The sequence below is a fragment of the Microcaecilia unicolor genome, chromosome 10 (assembly GCF_901765095.1).
Source record: "Microcaecilia unicolor chromosome 10, aMicUni1.1, whole genome shotgun sequence".
In the NCBI taxonomy this organism is placed as follows: Eukaryota; Metazoa; Chordata; class Amphibia; order Gymnophiona; family Siphonopidae; genus Microcaecilia; species Microcaecilia unicolor.
This window is the reverse complement of record NC_044040.1, coordinates 31458899-31479036: the sequence shown is the minus strand read 5'-3', so window position 1 is coordinate 31479036 and position 20138 is coordinate 31458899. Positions and strand designations below refer to the sequence as shown.

At 45.4% G+C, this 20138-nt stretch overlaps 1 protein-coding gene across 1 annotated transcript; it reads left to right on the top strand.

Moving 5' to 3' along the window:
• The first annotated feature begins 10035 nt into the window (after window positions 1-10035).
• Window positions 10036-18055, top strand: LOC115479033 (hyaluronidase-4-like). Its single transcript, XM_030216747.1, has 3 exons — window positions 10036-11001; window positions 12456-12545; window positions 17660-18055. The coding sequence occupies exons 1-3, from the start codon at window positions 10036-10038 to the stop codon at window positions 18053-18055; spliced, it is 1452 nt and encodes a 483-aa protein (XP_030072607.1).
• The last annotated feature ends 2083 nt before the right edge of the window (window positions 18056-20138 follow it).

Genomic DNA, 20138 nt, shown 5'->3' with positions numbered 1-20138 from the left:
CGAGGTTCCCCTTTGTGTTTGTACACGTAGGTTGGATCGGGGGGGGGGGGGGTGGATTTATGACCAATGACTGAAGAAAAGAACGGTGACCAGTAAGATTCAGTTTGTCTTTCCAGTTTAGCAGCTGGTGGTCACAACTTTCTGAAGTCTTTGCTCCCGTTTTTTTTTTTTTTTTTTTTTTTTTTTACATGGTTAACCTATACCAACATATAAGCTTGCTTTTGTTATATTTTTGTGCTTACACAGACTCCAAGCAAGCTTCCCCTTTGTGTTTGTTATTATGGGCCCTGCTGCAAATAACTCGAGCTAATCTTTAGTAAAATGCCCCCTTAGGGCACTGTTTACTAAGGCGCGCTAGCATTTTAGCACGCGCTAAAAGTTAGCGTACTCTAAAAAATGTTAGCATGCCTACAGTGCGGCTTAGTAAACAGGGCCCATAGAGACACAGTCACAAATCATCACTTCTAAACAGAGCACTGCACTATTCACTGTCCTCCACTGAGAGAATTGGCCATTTAACCATCCTCTATGTTTTCTATCCGTCAACCAATTCCTAATTCATAAAAGAACATTGCCTTCTCTCCCTTGGGTTTTCAATTTTCTCAGGAGTCTTTAATGAGGGACTTTGTCAAACACTTTCTGAAAATCTAGATGCACTACGTCAACCGGCTCACATTTATCCATATGGTTTAGTCACACATTCAAAGAACTGAAGCAAATTGGTGAGGCAAGATTTTCCCTTGGTTGAATCCATGTTGACTCTCCCATTAAACCATGTTTGTCTATGTGTTCAGTGATTTTATTCTTTATAATAGTTTCCACTATTTTGTCCAGCAGTGACATCAGGCTTACCAGTCTGTAACTTCTCGGATCACTTCTGGATCCCTTTTTAAAAAAAGGTGTTACATTGGCCACCCTTCAGATACTGTGGATGATTTTAACGACAGGTTACAGATCACTAACAGCAGATATGCAATTTCATGTTTGAGTTCTTTCAGTACCCTGGGGTATATACCATCTGGTTCAGGTGACTTGGCTCAGTATGTCTTCCAGATTCACCAAGAATTCTTTCAGTTCTTCTGCATCATCACCCTTGAATGCCATGTCTGGTACAGGTAGATCCTCTTACACCTTCTTTAATAAAGACTAAGGCAAATCATTTATTTAGCCTCTCTGCTATGGCCCTGTCCTCCTTGTGTCTTCCTTTTACTCCTTGATGGTCAAACGGTCTAACAGATTCCCTCATAGGCTTTCTTTCTGATATACCTGAAAAAGTTACAGTGGCATAGGAAGGGGGGGCGGGAGGGGTGGGCCGCCCTGGGTACACGCCGCTGGGGGGGTGTCGGCTCCGCTGGTTCCCTGCTCCCTCTGCCCCGGAACAGGTTACTTCCTGTTCCGGGGCAGAGAGAACAGGGAACCAGCGGAGCCGACGCAGCTCCCAGCGATGTGCAGTTGGGGCGGACCGGCCCTCCCTCCCGCCCTCTTTCCTACGCCACTGGTAAGAATGCACTCCGGGGTGGAGAGGGTGCGCCGTGCTGCACCCATGGGGGGTGTGCGCCGAGGAGGGGGGGTGCACCGTGCTGCACCCGGGGGAGGTGCGCAGTGGCAAACCACCCCGAGTGGCAGCCGCCCTCGCTACGGCACTGAAAAGTTATTACTATGAGTTTTTGCCTCCAAGGCAAGTTTCTCTTCATATTCTCTTTTGGCCTTCTTTATCAATGTTTTGCATCTAACTTGCTAGTGCTTCTGTTGCTTCTTGAATTCTTCATTTGGATCTTTTTTTCCATATTCTGAAAGATGTTCTTTTGGCTCTGATAGCCTCTTTCACTTCTTCCTTTAACCATGCTGACTGTCGTTTGCTCTTCTTTCCACCTTTATTAATACATGGAATATATCTGGTCTGGGCTTCCAAAATGGTAATTTAAACAAAGTCCATGCCTGTTTTAAAGTCCTAACCTTTGCAACTGAGACTTTCAGCTTTTTAAAATAATTTTTTTCTCATTTTAACATAGTTACCCTTTTGAAAATTAAATGCTTCTACAGTAGATTTCCTTAGTGATTGCACTCCAGTTATTAAGTCAAATTTGATCATGTTATGATCACTGTTTCCCAACAGACCCAACACTGTTTCCTCTTATACTAAGTCCTACATTCCACTAAGGACTAGATCTAAAATAGCTCCCCCTCTTGTCGGTTCCTGGACCAGTTTCTCCAAGAAGCAGTCATTTATTATATCAAGAAATTTTACCTCCCTAACACTACCTGATGCGACATTTAACCAGTCAATACTGGATAAAACCATCCATTATTTATACTGTTTTCAAATTTGCTAATTTTTCTCATTTCTGTTAACATATCTTCACCTGTCTGATTGCTCTATCCTGGTGGATGGTAATGTAGGCCTACTCATATATTCTTTCTCTTCACACATGGAATTTTTACCATGAGGATTCCACGTTGCTGTCTGTTTCATACACAATTGTTATTTTCTTTGACTCAATTCCCCCTTTAACATACAGTGCAACCCCCGCCCCCCCCCCCCCCTCCCAATGATCCACCCTATCATTGCGATATAATTTGTACCCTGGTAACAGTGGCGTAGCAAGGGCAGGGCGGTGGGGGCGGTCCATCCCGGGTGCACGCTGCTGGGGGGGGGGATGTTGGCTCCGCTGGTTCCCTGCTCGGGAACAGGTTACTTCCTGTTCCGGGGCAGAGGGAGCAGGGAACCAGCAGAACAAACACCCCCCCCAGCGGCGTGCACAGGCAGGCAAGAATGCACTCGGGGGGGGGGGGTTGATGTGCCGAGGGGGGGGGGGGTTGATGCGCCGAGGAGGATGTCATGCTGAACCCGGGGGGGGGGGGTGCGCAGAAGCAAACCGCCCCGGGTGGCAGCCGCCCTCGCTACACCACTGCCTGGTAACACAGTGTTTCTTTGATTGTCCTCCTTTCACCAGGTCTCTGAGATACCTATTAAATCTACCTCTTAACTTGGTTCTATATACTCTAACTCTCCTATCTTTATTTTTCAGGCTTCTAACGTTTGTATACAGACACTTCAAAGTGTGTTTTTTCCTTGCATCTACAAGCTACTTAGAAGACAGGGATAATCTGCAACCTTGGCTCTGTTCTACCTATAAACACTCCTGGCTTTCTTTCACCTTTGTTGAAACCTCTCTATTGGGATTTCCTAAATGTCCTGTTATAATAGTATCCTCCAAGGATACCTCACTCTGAACCATACACTCCTGAGCGACTGTCAGTGAAGTTCTTCTGTGCACAAAAGAAGAACAGGATATTGAAGTAATTATGGGGTCCTTTTACTAAGGTGCGCTGAAAAATGGCTTGCGGTAGTGTAGGCGTGGGTTTTGGGCACGGGCTGATCCATTTTTCAGAGCGCCTGTAAAAAAAAAAAAAAAGCCTTTTAAAATTTTTGCCGAAAATGGACGTGCGGCAAAATCAAAATTGCCACACATCCATTTTGAGTCTACGACCTTACTGCCAACCACTGACCTAGTGGTAAAGTCTCACTTGGTAACCGGGCGGTAATGACCTACGTGTATCAAATGCCACTTGGCACGCGTACGATATGTGCATCTGAAAATAAAAATTATTTTTTAGCCACACACCAAAAGTGAAATTACTGCAAGAGCCACGCGGTAACTCCATTTTGGCATGCGTTGGGTGCGCGTAAACGTTTATGCAGTTTAGTAAAAGGGCCCCTATATCAGATGATCTTAAGATAGCAAACTGATAAATAAGGTGAAGGCAAAAGCCAAAAGAATGTTTAGGTGTATGGGGGAGGAGTAAGCAGCAGGATAAAGAAGGTGATATTGCCTTTGAATAAATTTCTGGTGAGACATTTGTAGTACTGTGCAGTTCTGGAAATCACTCTTTCAGAAAAGTATAAGCCAGTTCAAGTCAACCAGAGAGAGGCTATTAAAATGGTCAACAATCTTCATCATAAAGCATATGGTAATAGATTTAAAGATCTAAATGTGGATACCCTGGAGGAGACACAATATTGGATTGGATTGAATTGAAGTGGATTCATTACTTATAACCTGCCCTTATCCAGGGCGGTGAACAAAAATGTGAAATAGCACCACCCATTGGTGGGAATAAAGGTGGAAGACTGTCACACCGCTTAGCATGTCTAACTGTGTGGAGGAGTGGCCTAGTGGTTAAGGTGGTGGACTTTGGTCCTGAGGAACTGAGTTCGATTCCCACTTCAGGCACAGGCAGCTCCTTGTGAATCTGGGCAAGTCACTTAACCCTCCATTGCCTCATGTAAGCCGCATTGAGCCTGCCATGAGTGGGAAAGCGCAGGGTACAAATGTAACAAAAATAAAATAGATACTATTGGAGATTCTACATGGAATGTTGCTATTCCACTAGCAACATTCCATGTAGAAGGCTGCGCAGGCTTCTGTTTCTGTGAGTCTGACGTCCTGCACGTACGTGCAGGACGTCAGACTCAAAGAAGCAGAAGCCTGCGCAGCCACATTGGTGATCTGCAAGGGCCGACTTCTACATGGAATGTTGCTAGTGGAATAGCAACATTCCATGTAGAATCTCAAATAGTAGCAACAGTGGAGGAGTGGCCTAGTGGTTAGGGTGGTGGACTTTGGTCCTGAGGAACTGAGTTCGATTCCCACTTCAGGCACAGGCAGCTCCTGTGACTCTGGGCAAGTCACTTAACCTTCCATTGCCCCATGTAAGCCGCATTGAGCCTGCCACGAGTGGGAAAGCGCGGGGTACAAATGTAACAAAAACAAAAAAAATTACCGGTGAGCCCAGACATAATAAAGACAGTTAAATACTTCCAAGATATAAATTTACATGAGGCAGCTTTCTTTCAACAGAAAGGAAGCTCTGGAATGAAAGATCATTGGATGATGGTAAAGGAGGAGATATTTCTTTACTAAAAAGGTGGTGGTGTACAGACCAGCCTCCCAATGTAGGTGATGGAGACAAGAAGTATCTGAGTTCATGAAGTTGGGAACAAGCTCGGAGGATCTCTGAGAGAGAGTTAGGGTGTAGAGTTGAGCCATTGCTGTGGATAAGCAGACTGAATAGGATGCATGGGTCTTTTTCTGCCATCGGGTTCTGTGTTTCCTGCATTTCTGTTTCTATTGCTTTTTATCAGAAACTGAAAGCACACAGAGAAAAATATGAAGTTATGTGTCACAGCCAATGGTCAAAGCCTGTTTAAAATGCTACACTTATTACCCCCAAATTACTGGTTGTTTTCACCCTAACTGCTTTATTCATCTCAACAGGGCTGACAGGGTGGTAATTAATGTTCGCATCTGACTTGCAAGTCTCTTTTGCACGCATAATATTTGGAAGTTTAAGAGTGATGCAATGGACTTAGAATGTCTAACTGTTGTGAACCAGCTGTCTGCGGTTTTGAGCATTCTCAAAGAAAATGATATGCTGCTTCTATTGAATTTGTTATTCATTAGGTGCAAGAAACAAAAAGGGCACAGCAAAACGGTGTAACCAACCATAGTGCTGCAATCAATGAATCGATAAGAAGGATTGAGGCCTAAGAGACTTTTTATTCAGCCAATGTGATTCTACTAGGTTGCAATTCTCAATCATAGGTCTTAAAAAACCTTCTTGGGACTAACTTTGCACTTTTTCTAGTGGATGTCACCAGGGGCGTATCTTGGTGGGGCCACAGGGGCCTGGGCCCCCGCAGATTTCGCCCTGGCCCCCCTCCCGCCACCAACCCTCCCCCGCTAATGTTGTTTATCTTTGCTGGTGGGGGACCCCAACCCCCGCCAGCCGAGGTCCGCTTCCGCCTGCCTTTAAAAATAATTCTTCAGCTGGCAGGGGACCCCAAACCCCGCCAGCCGCCGAGGTCTTCAAAGTTCTTGTTCGTCGTCCACCTCCGTGGCCATGCTGTACCCTGTTGATTTGGAGTCTGTCTGACGTCGCACCACGTTGTACGTGCGTACAACGTGGTGCGACGTCAGACAGACTGCGAATCAGCAGCGTACAGCATGGCCACGGAGGAGGACAACGAACAAGAACTTTCAAGACCTCGGGTCCCCCGCCAGCTGAAGAATTATTTTTAAAAGCAGGCGGAAGCGGACCTCGGCTGGCGGGGGTTGGGGTCCCCGCCAGCAAAGGTAAACAACGTCAGCGGGAGAGGGTTGGCGGCGGGAGAGGAGGTGGAGAGAGTCGTTGGTGGCAGGGGGGCGCTCTGGCAATGGCGGGGGGGAGTTGTTGGTGGCAGGGGGGGCTCTGGCAATGGCGGGGGGGGGGGGGGTCGTTGGTGCCGGGGGGGGCTAAATGTGCCCCCCCTCTGGCCCTGGCCCCCCCCTCTGGCCCTGGCCCCCCCTACTGCCAGAGTCCAGATACGCCCCTGGATGTCACTGTTCATATAAGGAATGCTTAGCTTCCTTTGGGTTTCCCCGTCTTGAACTTGCAATGTATGTGTCCTGTATAAGAAATGCACTGTCATGTAATGTAAGTGCTTTTAAATATCCAACTCCTATTTTGTTTGTTTCATTTCTTTTGGGAGCTGAGCTATAACTGTGACATCTTGTAGGGTTGGCAACCTTTGCGAATTCTTTTATTACCCTACTATGTACAGGGGCAGACCTATAATTAACAACTTTTATTGCTTGGTATTCAACTTGTTCCTCTGTCTATTAAATTGTGCCTTTGTTGTACAGGGTACACATAAGGGAATAAGTTTTTGAAGACCTTAGCGGGATAAAACTAGTTAACTCACCTAAGTATGTGGGTATGTGGCTTTTCAACTGCCTAAAAATATGCATGTATTTCTATAACTCAAATAAATTTGTCCCCAATAAAAAAAAGAAACAATACAGCTGTCATGGACGTGTGTATCTTACATTTTCAAAACACATATGTATAAAAACACCAATTTTCAAACTCGTGTGCACAAGCATCTTTTATTTGAAAATTCCTTCTTCTGTGCAGGCATTCAACTATACTCACACCTTTCCAGATAAGTGTTTTACCAAATACTTTAACCTAGTGAGCAATATTCCCTCTAAGCAGTTGGGGAGTCCATCAACTCCACTGCAGCCAGTGTGTATGTGTGTGTGGGAGGGGAGGGGTGATGCCTTAACATTGTGTTTTCAATCACTAGGGCAGTGATGGCGAACCTTTCAGAGACCGAGTGCCCAAACAGCAACCCAAAATCTAATTATTTATCGCAAAGTGCCATTCCCCCCCTCCCATCCCCCTCCCCCTCCCTCTGAGCTCCAGGCCCCCTCCCTCCCAGTTCCAGAGTCGGTCCTCCCTCCCTCCCAGTGCCAGGGTCCCCTCCTCCCTCCTTCCCAGTTCCAGGGATAACAAAGGAGAGAATGTGTATATATCTGTGAAAAAGTATTAAGGGAGGGTGGAAGAGAGACAATAAATAAGCCTACCCACCCCCACCTTCCACTGCCAATTAAACTTCTAACTAATCTATTAAGAATTTCACGGTGACAAAAAACTCCAAAGTTTGGGGATATTACCTGGGCTCTGTCTGCTCTGCTCCTCCAACTGCAAGTCAAGATTCTTCTCTTCTGTCGAGTGCCAACGATACCAGTGGCTCGGCGGGGGTGGAGTGCAGTACTACAACTGAAGCAGAAGGCGGGAGTCGTGGAGCGGCGGCTGCACTGAAGACCAGTGGGTGGGCACACTGACGTGCTAGCGCAGGGAGAGGAAGACGCGACGCCGTGACGTTTAGTCCAGATGGGCTGGACTGGAGACGGAGCAAACTTCCTTGGGCAGGACTCTGGAGAGAGGAGCCTTACAGTGGGAGGAGTCGACGCAGTGAGTGAGGCAGCGAACGCGGCATAAGTGGAAGGTGCACGCCGGCGACACCCCCTACTTAATGCGATGGCTGCCTGGGCTGCGGTGCCGCGATTGCTTGGGGTTTTTTTTCTTTTTGTAGCGGCCACGAAGGATGAAGGGAAAGTGGCTGGGCGCGCATGCCAACAGAGAGGGCTCTGTGTGCCCTCTCTGGCACGCGTGCTATAGGTTCGTCATCACTGCACTAGGGGCAGGCAAGTCCTCTGGAGTCCTGCAGAAATTGCCTAACTTTCTCTACTGGCAATGTAATATTTAAACAGCACCACCTAGTGGCGACCCTACCATTAGGCCACCTGAAGCGGGGCCTCAGGCAGCACGCTCCAGGAGCGGCACTCTCCCCTTCATCCTCAACCCTTCACCTTATTTGTTTCTTTTCCAAAAGGCAGCTGTGGCAGCAATTCCCATAGGCTGCCCTGCTGCCGAATGTAATGGAAAAGTTTGTGCTTGATATTGAGTTCTGCCTAAGTACTGTTATTTATTTATTTATTACATTTGTATCCCACATTTTCCCACATAGCAGTAGGCTCAATGTGGCTTACAGGTTCCGGAGAGGAGAGTACCAACTCCGGGAATATATACAGAGTGGAATATAGAGTAACTGTAGGTGCAAGGAAGCTGATACGGTTCCAGAAAAGAGAATACAACTTTGGGACGTATATATGGTAGCATATAGAGAGAAGTAATCCCAATGAGGCTGATAAGTCTCCGGGGATGGGACTACAGCTTATAGTGAGCAATACAGAGCAGAAATACACTTAATTATAACTGGAGTGGCAAAATTTGTACAGTTTGAAGTAATAGGATTATATGGAAGGAGTATTGTTCATTCTTAGATCAAAAGATGTGATGCATTGTTCATGAATTAGTTCGGGTCTGATGGGTAGGCTTTCTGGAAGAAGTGAGTCTTGAGGTCTTTTCAAAATTTTAGATGGGTGTTCGCAGTTCTAATGTTTCTAGGTAAAGCGTTCCAGAGCTGGGTGCAAATGTAGGAAAAGCTGGATGCATATGTTGATTTGTATTTTAGTCCTTTACAGTTTGGGTAATGCAGGTTTAGAAACGTTCTTGATGATTCTAGTTATATTTCATATTTCCTTGAAAGTACATAATGAGTTCTGCCTATCATATTTAATGTTTATTGAAAGTACATAATGAAGTAATGATAGCATAGTTAATGCTCTCTTGGAAGTACATAATGGACTCTCAGGACAGGAATTGATAGCATTATCATATTAAATGAAGTAATTTGTACTAAATGGAATGACAACATGCTCAGGGCTAAGGATGATGTTTCACATGAATCTCTGGAAACCTGGCCAGTTCCTGGGGATGCGTTAAGAAACTGTCACTCCTTAGCTACACGTCAGCCTTTTTCAATTGAATGAGATCATGTTTATTGGTCAGGATAAAAGCTGGGAGTTAAAGGTGAACAGACAGAAGTCTCCAATAGGAACAGACATGTTGCCTAGGCCCCTTGTGCCCACTGAGACTTTCTCTGTTTGGCTGCATCGGGACTTCCCAGCCTCTGACAGGAGATGTTGTCTGCAACTCAAGCGGTAATGTATGGTTTATAATTTACTTACTTGAATAATGTTTATGTAATAACCTTTGACCGCCTCTATAGTCTATGTCTAAAGCAGAACACCGGCATGGCCTCTTTTATCCCACTGCAGCCTGCCTCTTGATGTAACTTCCTGTTTTCTCAGAGGCAGGATGCAGTGGCAAAGAGGCAGGTTCTGGTGGCAGAACAGCCTATGGAAATTGCTGCTGGTGTTGCTACTGCCGCCTTTTGGAAAAAAAATAAGGTAAACGCGGGGAAGAGGGTTGAGGAGGAAAGGGGGAGATGCTAGATCAGGGGCTGGGCAGGGGTAGGTGACATCTTATCCCTGCCTCGGGTGGCAGTTTGCCTTGGGCTGCCCCTGCACCACCCATTGGTGGCAATGTAGGTAGAGAACTCCCACACAGCTTAGAGGGAACATTACCAGTGAGCCCAAAAGCCTGTTCTGTTCCAACCATTGCAAAGCACATATATCATGTTAATGCAATACAGCTCACCATGTTTGAACCATGTTACTCTAAGAAAGGGAAAAATAAGGTATTATAAAAAGAAATCAGTTCTGTTCTGCTTTTCCATCTATACCCAAAATTTAAAGGAATACTTGTACTTATTTATATTTTACAGACCTAAACAGGAAGACCATGAAAGTATCTTCATACATCAGAACACCATGCCTCAAGAATAGATTATTACAGTTGCTTCTGATCCATAATGCAGTGTGGGTACTAGCTTTTATCTTAGGATCTACTGTTGCACTAAAGCCTGCACGACCTCCAGTTTATCACAGAAAACCTTTCATAGCTACTTGGAATGCACCTACAGACCTCTGTTTCATGAGGTATAACATAGTGCTCAATCTACACATGTTTCAAATGGCTGGTACCCCCTTGGCCAATGCAAGAGGGCAGAATGTTACTATATTTTACTTCAACAGACTAGGATATTATCCATGGTACACATCACAGGAAATTCCTATCAATGGTGGTCTACCACAGAATGCCAGTTTGCAAGACCATCTAGAAAAAGCCCATCAGGACATTAATTACTATATTCCATCAGAGGACTTCAGTGGACTAGCAGTTATAGACTGGGAGTACTGGAGACCCCAGTGGGTACGCAACTGGAATATAAAGGATGTCTATAGGAGGAAGTCAAGATTACTTGTTTCCGAACTCCTAGGGAATATTTCATCTAATGACATTGAGAACTTAGCAAAACTGAAATTTGAAGCAAGCGCCAAAGCTTTTATGAAGAAAACCATTCAGTTAGGGATTAAAATCAGACCTAAGGGTCTCTGGGGCTACTACCTGTACCCAGATTGTCATAATTACAATTTTCATGATCAAAAGTACACTGGTTCCTGCCCAGAACAGGAAGTGTTGAGAAACAATGAACTCTCTTGGCTCTGGAACAACAGCAGAGCTCTTTATCCCTCTATTAGTATTCATAAATCCATTGGCGATAGTAAGAGGATATTATGGTTCTCTAGGTTTCGAGTCAGTGAATCCATAAGGATTGCTTCTATGACCTCCTATGATTATTCCTTACCTATATTTGTCTACACTAGGCTAAGCTATAAAGATGATCCTTCGTTATTTCTTTCTGAGGTAAATATTTTACTATGGCTTTTTATTTTCTCTGCAATTTAAGCTTTAAAGCATTGGTTTTTCTACATGGACACAGCAGGAGTTCTCCACCTAGACCTCAGCACATGCCTAGCAAGTCAAGTTTTCAGGATACCCGCAATGAATATGCATGAGAAAGATCTGCATACAATGGAGCTCATGAATTCAAATTTATCTCATGCATATTCATTATAGATATCCTGAAAACCTGACCAGCTGGATGTGTCCCAAGGACTTGGGCTGAGAAGCCTAGATACTTAATGATGATAGAGTGGGAAAATAGCTTTTGAATATCTGACAGGCAAACTCCTTTAAATAGATCCCTTTTTACTTGGACTGGGGTAAAGCTTAATAAGCTTCAAGCAGTGAAGTGCTCTGGAGCAGAGATTGTTTCTTACATGTATGTGTACAGTGCTGCATATTTCTAGTAGCACAATAGAAATGAAAATAAGTAGTAGCAGTAATAGTAGAAGTAGTAACGTTTTAGGGTTATCGTCAAAATTAAATATATTCCTTAGAAGGTAAATACAAGTCATGAAATGGCTATGAAAACAAAGTCTAAGAGAATCAAAAGCAAGTCTCAGTTACACCACTCTTAAAACAAGTTAAAAGGCACTCAAAGTTAAATCAAGAAAAATAGCAACAAAATAAGGCACAAGCAAAACTGAGAATGCACTATATCAGGGGTAGGCAACTCCGGTCCTCGAGAGCCGCAGGCAGGTCAGGTTTTCAGGATATCCACAATGAATATGCAGGAGATAGATTTGCATACCAAGGAAGCAGTGCTTGCACATCTCTCTCCTGCATATTCATTGTGGATATCCTGAAAACCTGACCTGCCTGCGGCTCTCGAGGACTGGAGTTGCCTACCCCTGCACTATATCATGAGTTGAAGCCCTCCCGGACCTTCACCACTATTGTCTTCTCCCACCTTGGTCTTCATGTCCCCTACATCCTTCTCTGGTCTCTTAATTAACTTTTGATGGAGCAATTCTACCACCTCACATTAGTTTTTTATTTATTTATTTATTTTCCATTTTGTCCACACCTTTTTCAGTAGTAGCTCAAGGTGAGTTACATTCAAGTACACTGGATATTTCTCTGTCCCAGGAGGGCTCACAATCTAAGTTTGTACCTGAGGCAATGGAGGGTTAAGTGACTTGGCCAAGATCACAAGGAGCAGCAGTAGGATTTGAACCGGCCACCTCTGGATTGTAAGACCGGTGCTCTAACCACTACACCACCAAGTTAAAATTTCAAAAGTACAGTAGTGCACTTCTCATTCAGCAATATTAACTGGGTGACGGTCTGGTTAGCAAAATAAATTGCGTGGAAATGTATTGCTGCTGTCAAGTCTTTGCATGAAATTAAAATATTGAATTGTCAAAAGTTACACTGTACCGTCACTAATCTCAGTTATCTTGTGTTCACCATAGCAAGACCTTGTAAGCACCATAGGAGAAAGCGCAGCACTGGGAGCTGCAGGTTTTGTGATTTGGGGAGACATGAACTTGACTTCTTCTAAGGTAAGTCAGTGCTGCAGCATGGAGAAATTAGATCTTACCTGCTAATTTTCTTTCCTTTAGTCCCACCAGACCAATCCAAAGGTTCTGCTTCTGGACTGGTCTGATGAGGACACTAAAGAAAATTACTTTTTTCCTAGTTTCTGGCCAAATAGAGATGCATCTATTTTGTAAAAGAGAACGGTGGAGACCATTAAATTTGATATCTGAAAAAGGAAACAACAAACTAAATGGTCCTTTTACTAAGGTGTGCTAACGGATTTAGCTCAATCTAATGATTAGTGTGCCCTAAATGATAAGTCGCCCATAGAAATATAATGGACTTCTTATCATTTAGCATACGCAAAATCCATTAGCACACCTTAGTAAAAGGACCCCTAAAATATGCCTCAAAGAAGACACGGTCCATACACACATATTCAGCAATGCTTTTTCCTTATAACAGAGGGAGACCTAGATTTTATTGCTACCACAAAGATTTGAGAAAAGAGTTCCATATAAGGCTACAGGAAGAATAGGGATGGCAAAAAAGGGGAGGAAATATTTCTTTATGTAAATATAATATCAAAGCTACTAAAATGCAGGGGATGTTGGTACAGAAGAAAGAACTGTTACCAACATCACTTAACCATGTCTTGATTCTTTCCCTAGTTATAACTCACTTAGATTATTGTAATGCCCTTTATTCTGGTCTCCCCTTTTATGCCCTGAAGTATCTTCAACTTGTACAATCTACTGCAGTTACATGAATCAATAATGTTCAATGTTTTGACCACGTTTCTCCATTCTTGATCTCAGAACAGTGGCTTCTGTTCTCTGCAAGCATCAAGATCAAACTTCCCACAATGATCCATAAAGGTCTTGCTCCGTGTACTCCTGATTATATTTCAAATTCCTTATACCCCGACACACATGCTCCAGAATACTGTAAGTTAAGTGTGTCCTTACTGCATTTAGGCCCCCATAATTACACCTCTATCATCTGCAACAACTGTGCTGTCTCTCCCCATACTTCGAGCAGGCAAGTCTTGTCACAGTTTTTCATGCCATGATAACATCAAGGCTGGATTACTGTAATGCACTCTACGTGGGTGTGACTACAAAGGGTTTGCATCAGCTCCAATTGATTCGGAGTGCTGCAACATGATTGACAGAAGATTGTAAAGTGATGTGATCACATCACACTATTTCTGAAAAATCTTCACTGGCTACCAATACAATATAGAGCTAAATTTAAAACTCTATGGGGCCCTTTTACTAAGCCACGTAGGCGCCTATGCGCACCCAACGTGTGCTAATTTTGAGTTACTGTCCAGCTACCGCGTGGCCCTTGGCGATAATTTCATTTTGGACCCGCGTCTGATATGCGCGCCGGAAAATAATTTTTCTTTTCTGGCGTGTGGCAGAAACTGGGTGGTAATTGTCATTCTACACACACAGATGATTGCCACATGGTTAACGAGTAAGATCTTACCGCTAAGTCAATGGCTGGCAGTAAGGTCTCAGACCCAATATGGACTCATGCTAATTTTTATTTTGCTGTACGTCCATTTTTGGCAAAAATTTAAAAAAGGCCTTTTTTACAGGCACACTGAAAAAATGGATCTGCGCGTGCCCAAAATACACGCCTACAATAGCATAGCCCATATTTCAGCGCACCTTAGTAAAAGGGCCTCTAAGCTTGATGTTTTGAGAGCAGGACTTCAATATAGATTCTAAGCTTGCTGCTTCACAAAGGGATTGATGCAGAAAGTCACAGTCCAGTCCAGTGGCATAGCTACGTGGGGCCAGGGGGGCCTGGGCCCCCGTAGATTTAGCCCTGGACCCCCCTGCCAACAACCCTCCCCCACCGTCATCACCGTGGGCTACCTTTGCTGGCGGGGGACCCCAATCCCCGCCAGCCAAGGTCCTCTTCTTCCCGCAAAGGCATCATTCTGTTTTTGACGTCCTGCATATTGTCGTTCCATGTTTAGAGCACGGAGCACACTAAATTCAGTTTGTTCCTAATAACTGTGTGATTTTGAACGAGATACGTAACCTATGACTCTGGTCATCTTCAAATCTAGGCTAAAAGTCCACCTTTTTGAAGCTACTTTTAGATCCTAACTCCTATTCACGTGTTCAGTACCCATACCTGTTTTATCTTTCCCACCTTAAGTAACAGGTACTAGTACTGTCCCTAATAGGTTCACAATCTAAGTACATATTATACCTGGGGCAATGGAGGGCTTAGTGACTTGCCCAGGGTCACTCGGAGCTGCAGCGGGAATTGAACCTAGATCCCCAGGATCACAGCCTACTGCCTACCATTAGGCAGCAGCTGAAATCGAACCCAGTTCCCCAGGTCCGTAACTCACTGCAGCCATTATTTGCTGTATCATAGATACCTGGCTTTCTGTTTTTCTTGAACCCTCATCTCCATCCCTCATTCTCGGAGACTTCAACATACACGTTGATGACCTGTCCAACTCTCACGCTTCTCAGTTCCTCACTCTAACATCCTCCTTCAACCTCCAGCTATGTTCCACCACCCCTACTCACCGTGATGGCCATTGCCTTGACCTCGTCCTCTCCTCTTCCGGCTCACCCTCCAATTTCCACACCTCAGCTCTTCCTGTCTCTGATCATCACCTGATCACCTTCACACTTCTTCACCCTCCCCCTCAGCCCCGCCCAACATTAACCACTACTTCCAGGAATCTCCAGACTATTGACCCTCCCACCTTATCATCTAGTATTTCTAATCTCCTCCCCTCCATCATGTCCTCTGAGTCTGTTGACGAGGCTGTCTCCGCTTACAATGCCACTCTCTCCTCTGCTCTGGACACCCTTGCACCATCCACCTCCCGTCCCACAAGGCGTACTAATCCCCAGCCCTGGCTGACCCCTTGCATCCGTTACCTTCGCTCCTGCGCCCGATCTGCTGAACGCCTCTGGAGGAAATCTCGCACCCATTCAGATTTCCTTCACTACAAATTCATGCTATCCTCCTTCCAGTCCTCACTATTCCTTGCCAAACAGGACTATTACACCCAATTGACTAATTCTCTCAGCTCTAACCCTCGTCGTCTCTTCGCCACCCTTAACTCCCTCCTCAAAGTGCCCTCCGCTCCCACCCCCCCGTCACTCTCTCCTTAATCACTGGCTGACTACTTCCGCGACAAGGTGCAAAAGATCAACCTTGAGTTCACTACCAAGCCACCTCCTCCTCTTCACCCATCAACCCTCTCCCTCAACCAACCAACCCAGACCTCCTTCTCCTCCTTTCCTGATATCTCCAAGGAGGAAACCGCCCGCCTTCTTTCCTCCTCAAAATGCACCACTTGTTCCTCTGATCCCATCCCCACCAACTTACTTAACACCATCTCTCCTACTATCACCCCCTCCATCTGTCATATCCTCAACCTCTCTCTCTCCACTGCAACTGTCCCCGACACCTTCAAGCATGCTGTAGTCACGCCACTCCTCAAAAAACCATCACTAGACCCTACCTGTCCCTCCAACTACCGCCCCATCTCCCTCCTACCCTTCCTCTCCAAGACACTTGAGCGCGCAGTCCACAGCCGCTGCCTTGATTTTCTCTCCTCTCATGCCATCCTTGATCCGCTTCAATCCGGTTTTCGCCCTCTTCACTCGACAGAAACAGCACTTTCTAAAGTCTGTAATGACCTGTTCCTTGCCAAATCCAGAGGCCACTACTCCATCCTCATCCTCCTGGATCTATCCGCCGCTTTTGACACTGTCAATCATGACTTACTTCTTGCCACACTGTCCTCATTTGGGTTCCAGGGCTCTGTCCTCTCCTGGTTCTCCTCCTATCTCTCCCACCGCACCTTCAAAGTTCACTCTCATGGATCTTCCTCCACCCCCATCCCCTTATCTGTTGGTGTTCCCCAGGGATCGGTCCTTGGACCCCTTCTCTTCTCAATCTACACCTCTTCCCTGGGCTCCCTGATCTCATCTCATGGTTTCCAGTATCATCTCTATGCTGATGACACCCAACTGTATCTCTCCACACCAGACATCACCGCGGAGACCCAGGCAAAGGTATCGGCCTGCTTATCCGACATTGCTGCCTGGATGTCCAACCGCCACCTGAAACTGAACATGTCCAAGACCGAGCTTATCGTCTTTCCACCAAAACCCACTTCTCCTCTTCCTCCACTTTCTATCTCAGTTGATAACACCCTCATCCTCCCCGTCTCATCTGCCCGCAACCTCGGAGTCATCTTTGACTCCTCTCTCTCCTTCTCTGCGCATATCCAGCAGATAGCCAAGACCTGTCGCTTCTTCCTCTTTAACATCAGCAAAATTCGCCCTTTCCTCTCTGAACACACCACCCGAACTCTCGTCCACACTCTCATTACCTCTCGCCTGGACTACTGCAACTTACTCCTCACCGGCCTCCCACTTAGCCATCTAGCCCCCCTTCAGTCTGTTCAGAACTCTGCTGCACGTCTCATATTCCGCCAGAACCGATATACTCATATCACCCCTCTCCTCAGGTCACTTCACTGGCTTCCGATCAGATACCGCATTCAATTCAAGCTTCTCCTTCTTACCTACAAATGCACTCAGTCTGCTGCCCCTCACTACCTCTCTACCCTCATCTCCCCTTACGTTCCCGCCCGTAACCTCCGTTCACAGGATAAATCCCTCCTCTCAGTACCCTTCTCCACCACCGCCAACTCCAGGCTCCGCTCATTCTGCCTTGCCTCACCCTATGCTTGGAACAACCTTCCTGAACCCTTACGCCAAGCCCCCTCCCTGCCCGTCTTCAAGTCTTTGCTTAAAGCCCACCTCTTCAATGCTGCGTTTGGCACCTAACCCTTACCGTTCAGTGAATCCAGACTGCCCCAATTTGACTGCCCCTATCGGACCGACCGTTCACTTGTCTATTAGATTGTAAGCTCTTTGAGCAGGGACTGTCTCTCTTTGTTAAATTGTACAGCGCTGCGTAACCCTAGTAGCGCTCTAGAAATGTTAAGTAGTAGTAGTATATAAAACATATGTCACTATTGATCAGTGGTGATATTGATCTTAGATCAACATTACTGTAATTATCACTTTGTAGAATTAGGACAGACGTTTTAATACTATTACTGTTTAATTTACAGAACAGCTGTATGCAGGTGAAGCAGTTCCTTACTTCTAACTTGGGCATCTATGTCACCAATGTAACCAAAGCCACGGAGATATGCAGTAGACATCTCTGTCAGAACAATGGCAGATGTTTAAGAAAACAATGGAACTCGCTAGATTACCTACATTTGAACCCTGAAAGCTACACAATAGAACCTTCAGAAGATCAAGAATTCACCGTGAGAGGTGAAGCTTCATATTCAGATCTGGAATTCATGGCTAAAAAATTTAGCTGTCATTGTTATAAGGGGTATGAAGGGAAGGACTGCGGAAACCTTAAAAATTGCTTTCAACAGAATATTGGTTCTGTAATGTCATCACTGTTCATAAAAGGAATGCTAATTATGCTTTACATTGACCTCAGTATCTAAACATTTAATACTAAGAAACAAAGTGCAAATGACCTGTGAAACACGGACAATGGCAAACAACCACTTATGTTATAAATTTAATTAAGATACTGTAACAGAAATCATTTAATTCAGGGCTTCCCAAATCTATCTGGAGCTCCCAGATCCAGTCAGCTTTTCAGATCCATCATGAATATGGAAGAGATAAGTTTGTGTGCACTGAATACTCAGGATATGCAAATTTATCTCATGCATATTCATGATGGATATCCTGAAAACCTAACTTAATGTGGGATTCCTATGGCAAGTTTAGGAAACCCTGGTCTCACTTCAGTGTGAGAAATGGCTTCTAGCGACCAGCCTCAAGCAGTGGCTTAGCCAAGGGATGGCCTGGAGGACCTGCCCCCCCCCCCCCCCACACACACACACACACACATACTTTAGGTTCAGGTCCCCAAAGAATTACACCACCATCTGCTGCTATGGCTGGCAGGGGTCCCCAGGCCCCACCAGTGAAAGAGGTCCTGCATCAGCAGCCTGGCAGTCACTGGCACTTTCTATGGGCTGACGCCCTTCCACCAACCCCCTCTATGGGCTGACACCCTTCCACCAGCCCCCCCCCCACACACACACACACGCTTGGTTTTCACACATGCACAAAAACTGAGCATGCCTGGAGGGGGCCTGGTGTAGCAGCAGCCAATGGAAAGCATCATTAACTGTCAGGCTGCTGGTGGAGGACCTGTTCTGCTAGTTTGGGAAAACCCAGAAGCTCAGGTATTTGGGGGTCTCAGGGGGGGGCTTAAAGAGCAGGTCAAAGGCAGAGAACATGGGGGTTGGACAAACTTTTGTGCATCCCCACATTTTGGTCTCAGCCCCCCCCAAAAAAAAAAATCAAGGTCTGGCTAGGTGACTGCCCCCAAGGCTTGACTAGAAAGCTGAGGTCTGCATTGTGAAGGAGGTCTGCATTTCTTATTTCCTTCTCCTCCGGAACGTCATGCAAGGTTCCACGTTAGGAGTTACGGACCAACAAAAAGAGATCTGGGTGTCGTCGTCGATAATACACTGAAACCTTCTGCTCAGTGTGCTGCTGCGGCTAGGAAAGCGAATAGAATGTTGGATATTATTAGGAAAGGTATGGAAAACAGGTGTGAGGATGTTATAATGCCGTTGTATCGCTCTATGGTGTGACGGCACCTTGAGTATTGTGTTCAATTCTGGTCGCCACAACTCAAGAAAGATATAGTAGAATTGGAAAAGGTGCAGCGAAGGGCGACTAAAATGATAGCAGGGATGGGACGACTTCCCTATGAAAGAAGACTAAGGAGGCTAGGGCTTTTCAGCTTGGAGAAGAGACGGCTGAGTGGAGACATGATAGAGGTATATAAAATAATGAGTGGAGTGGAACAGGTGGATGTGAAGCGTCTGTTCACGCTTTCCAAAAATACTAGGACTAGGGGGCATGCGATGAAACTACAGTGTAGCAAATTGAAAACATATTGGAGAAAATCTTTCTTCACCCAACGCATAATTAAACTCTGGAATTCATTGCCGGAGAATGTGGTGAAGGCGGTTAGCTTGGCAGAGTTTAAAAAGGGGTTAGACGGTTTCCTAAATGACAAGTCCATAAACCACTACTAAATGGACTTGGGAAAAATCCACAATTCCAGGAATAACATGTATAGAATGTATGTTTGGGAAGCTTGCCAGGAGCCTTTGGCCTGGATTGGCCGCTGTCGTGGACAGGATGCTGGGCTCGATGGACCCTTGGTCTTTTCCCAATGTGGCATTACTTATGTACTAACCCTATCTCTTTTTATCTGTCCCCCTCTGAATAATGAAAGATCCTCTTCCACATTCCACCTACTAAACTGGAAATCCCACCTCAGCAAGCTAACCCAGACTCAGTCAGTCACCATCATCCACCTACCATTCAAAGGTACCAGCATATTTAAGTGGCATAAGGAATTACAAGGTCTTCCTGCTGTCCCAACCACCAAACTCCAAATGATACCCCTAGTAATGTGTATGCTGATACACTGCTAGCTGGCATCATTCAGAGGGAACTTCATTCTTATGTCCCTTGGGGCTTTATAAATTCAGT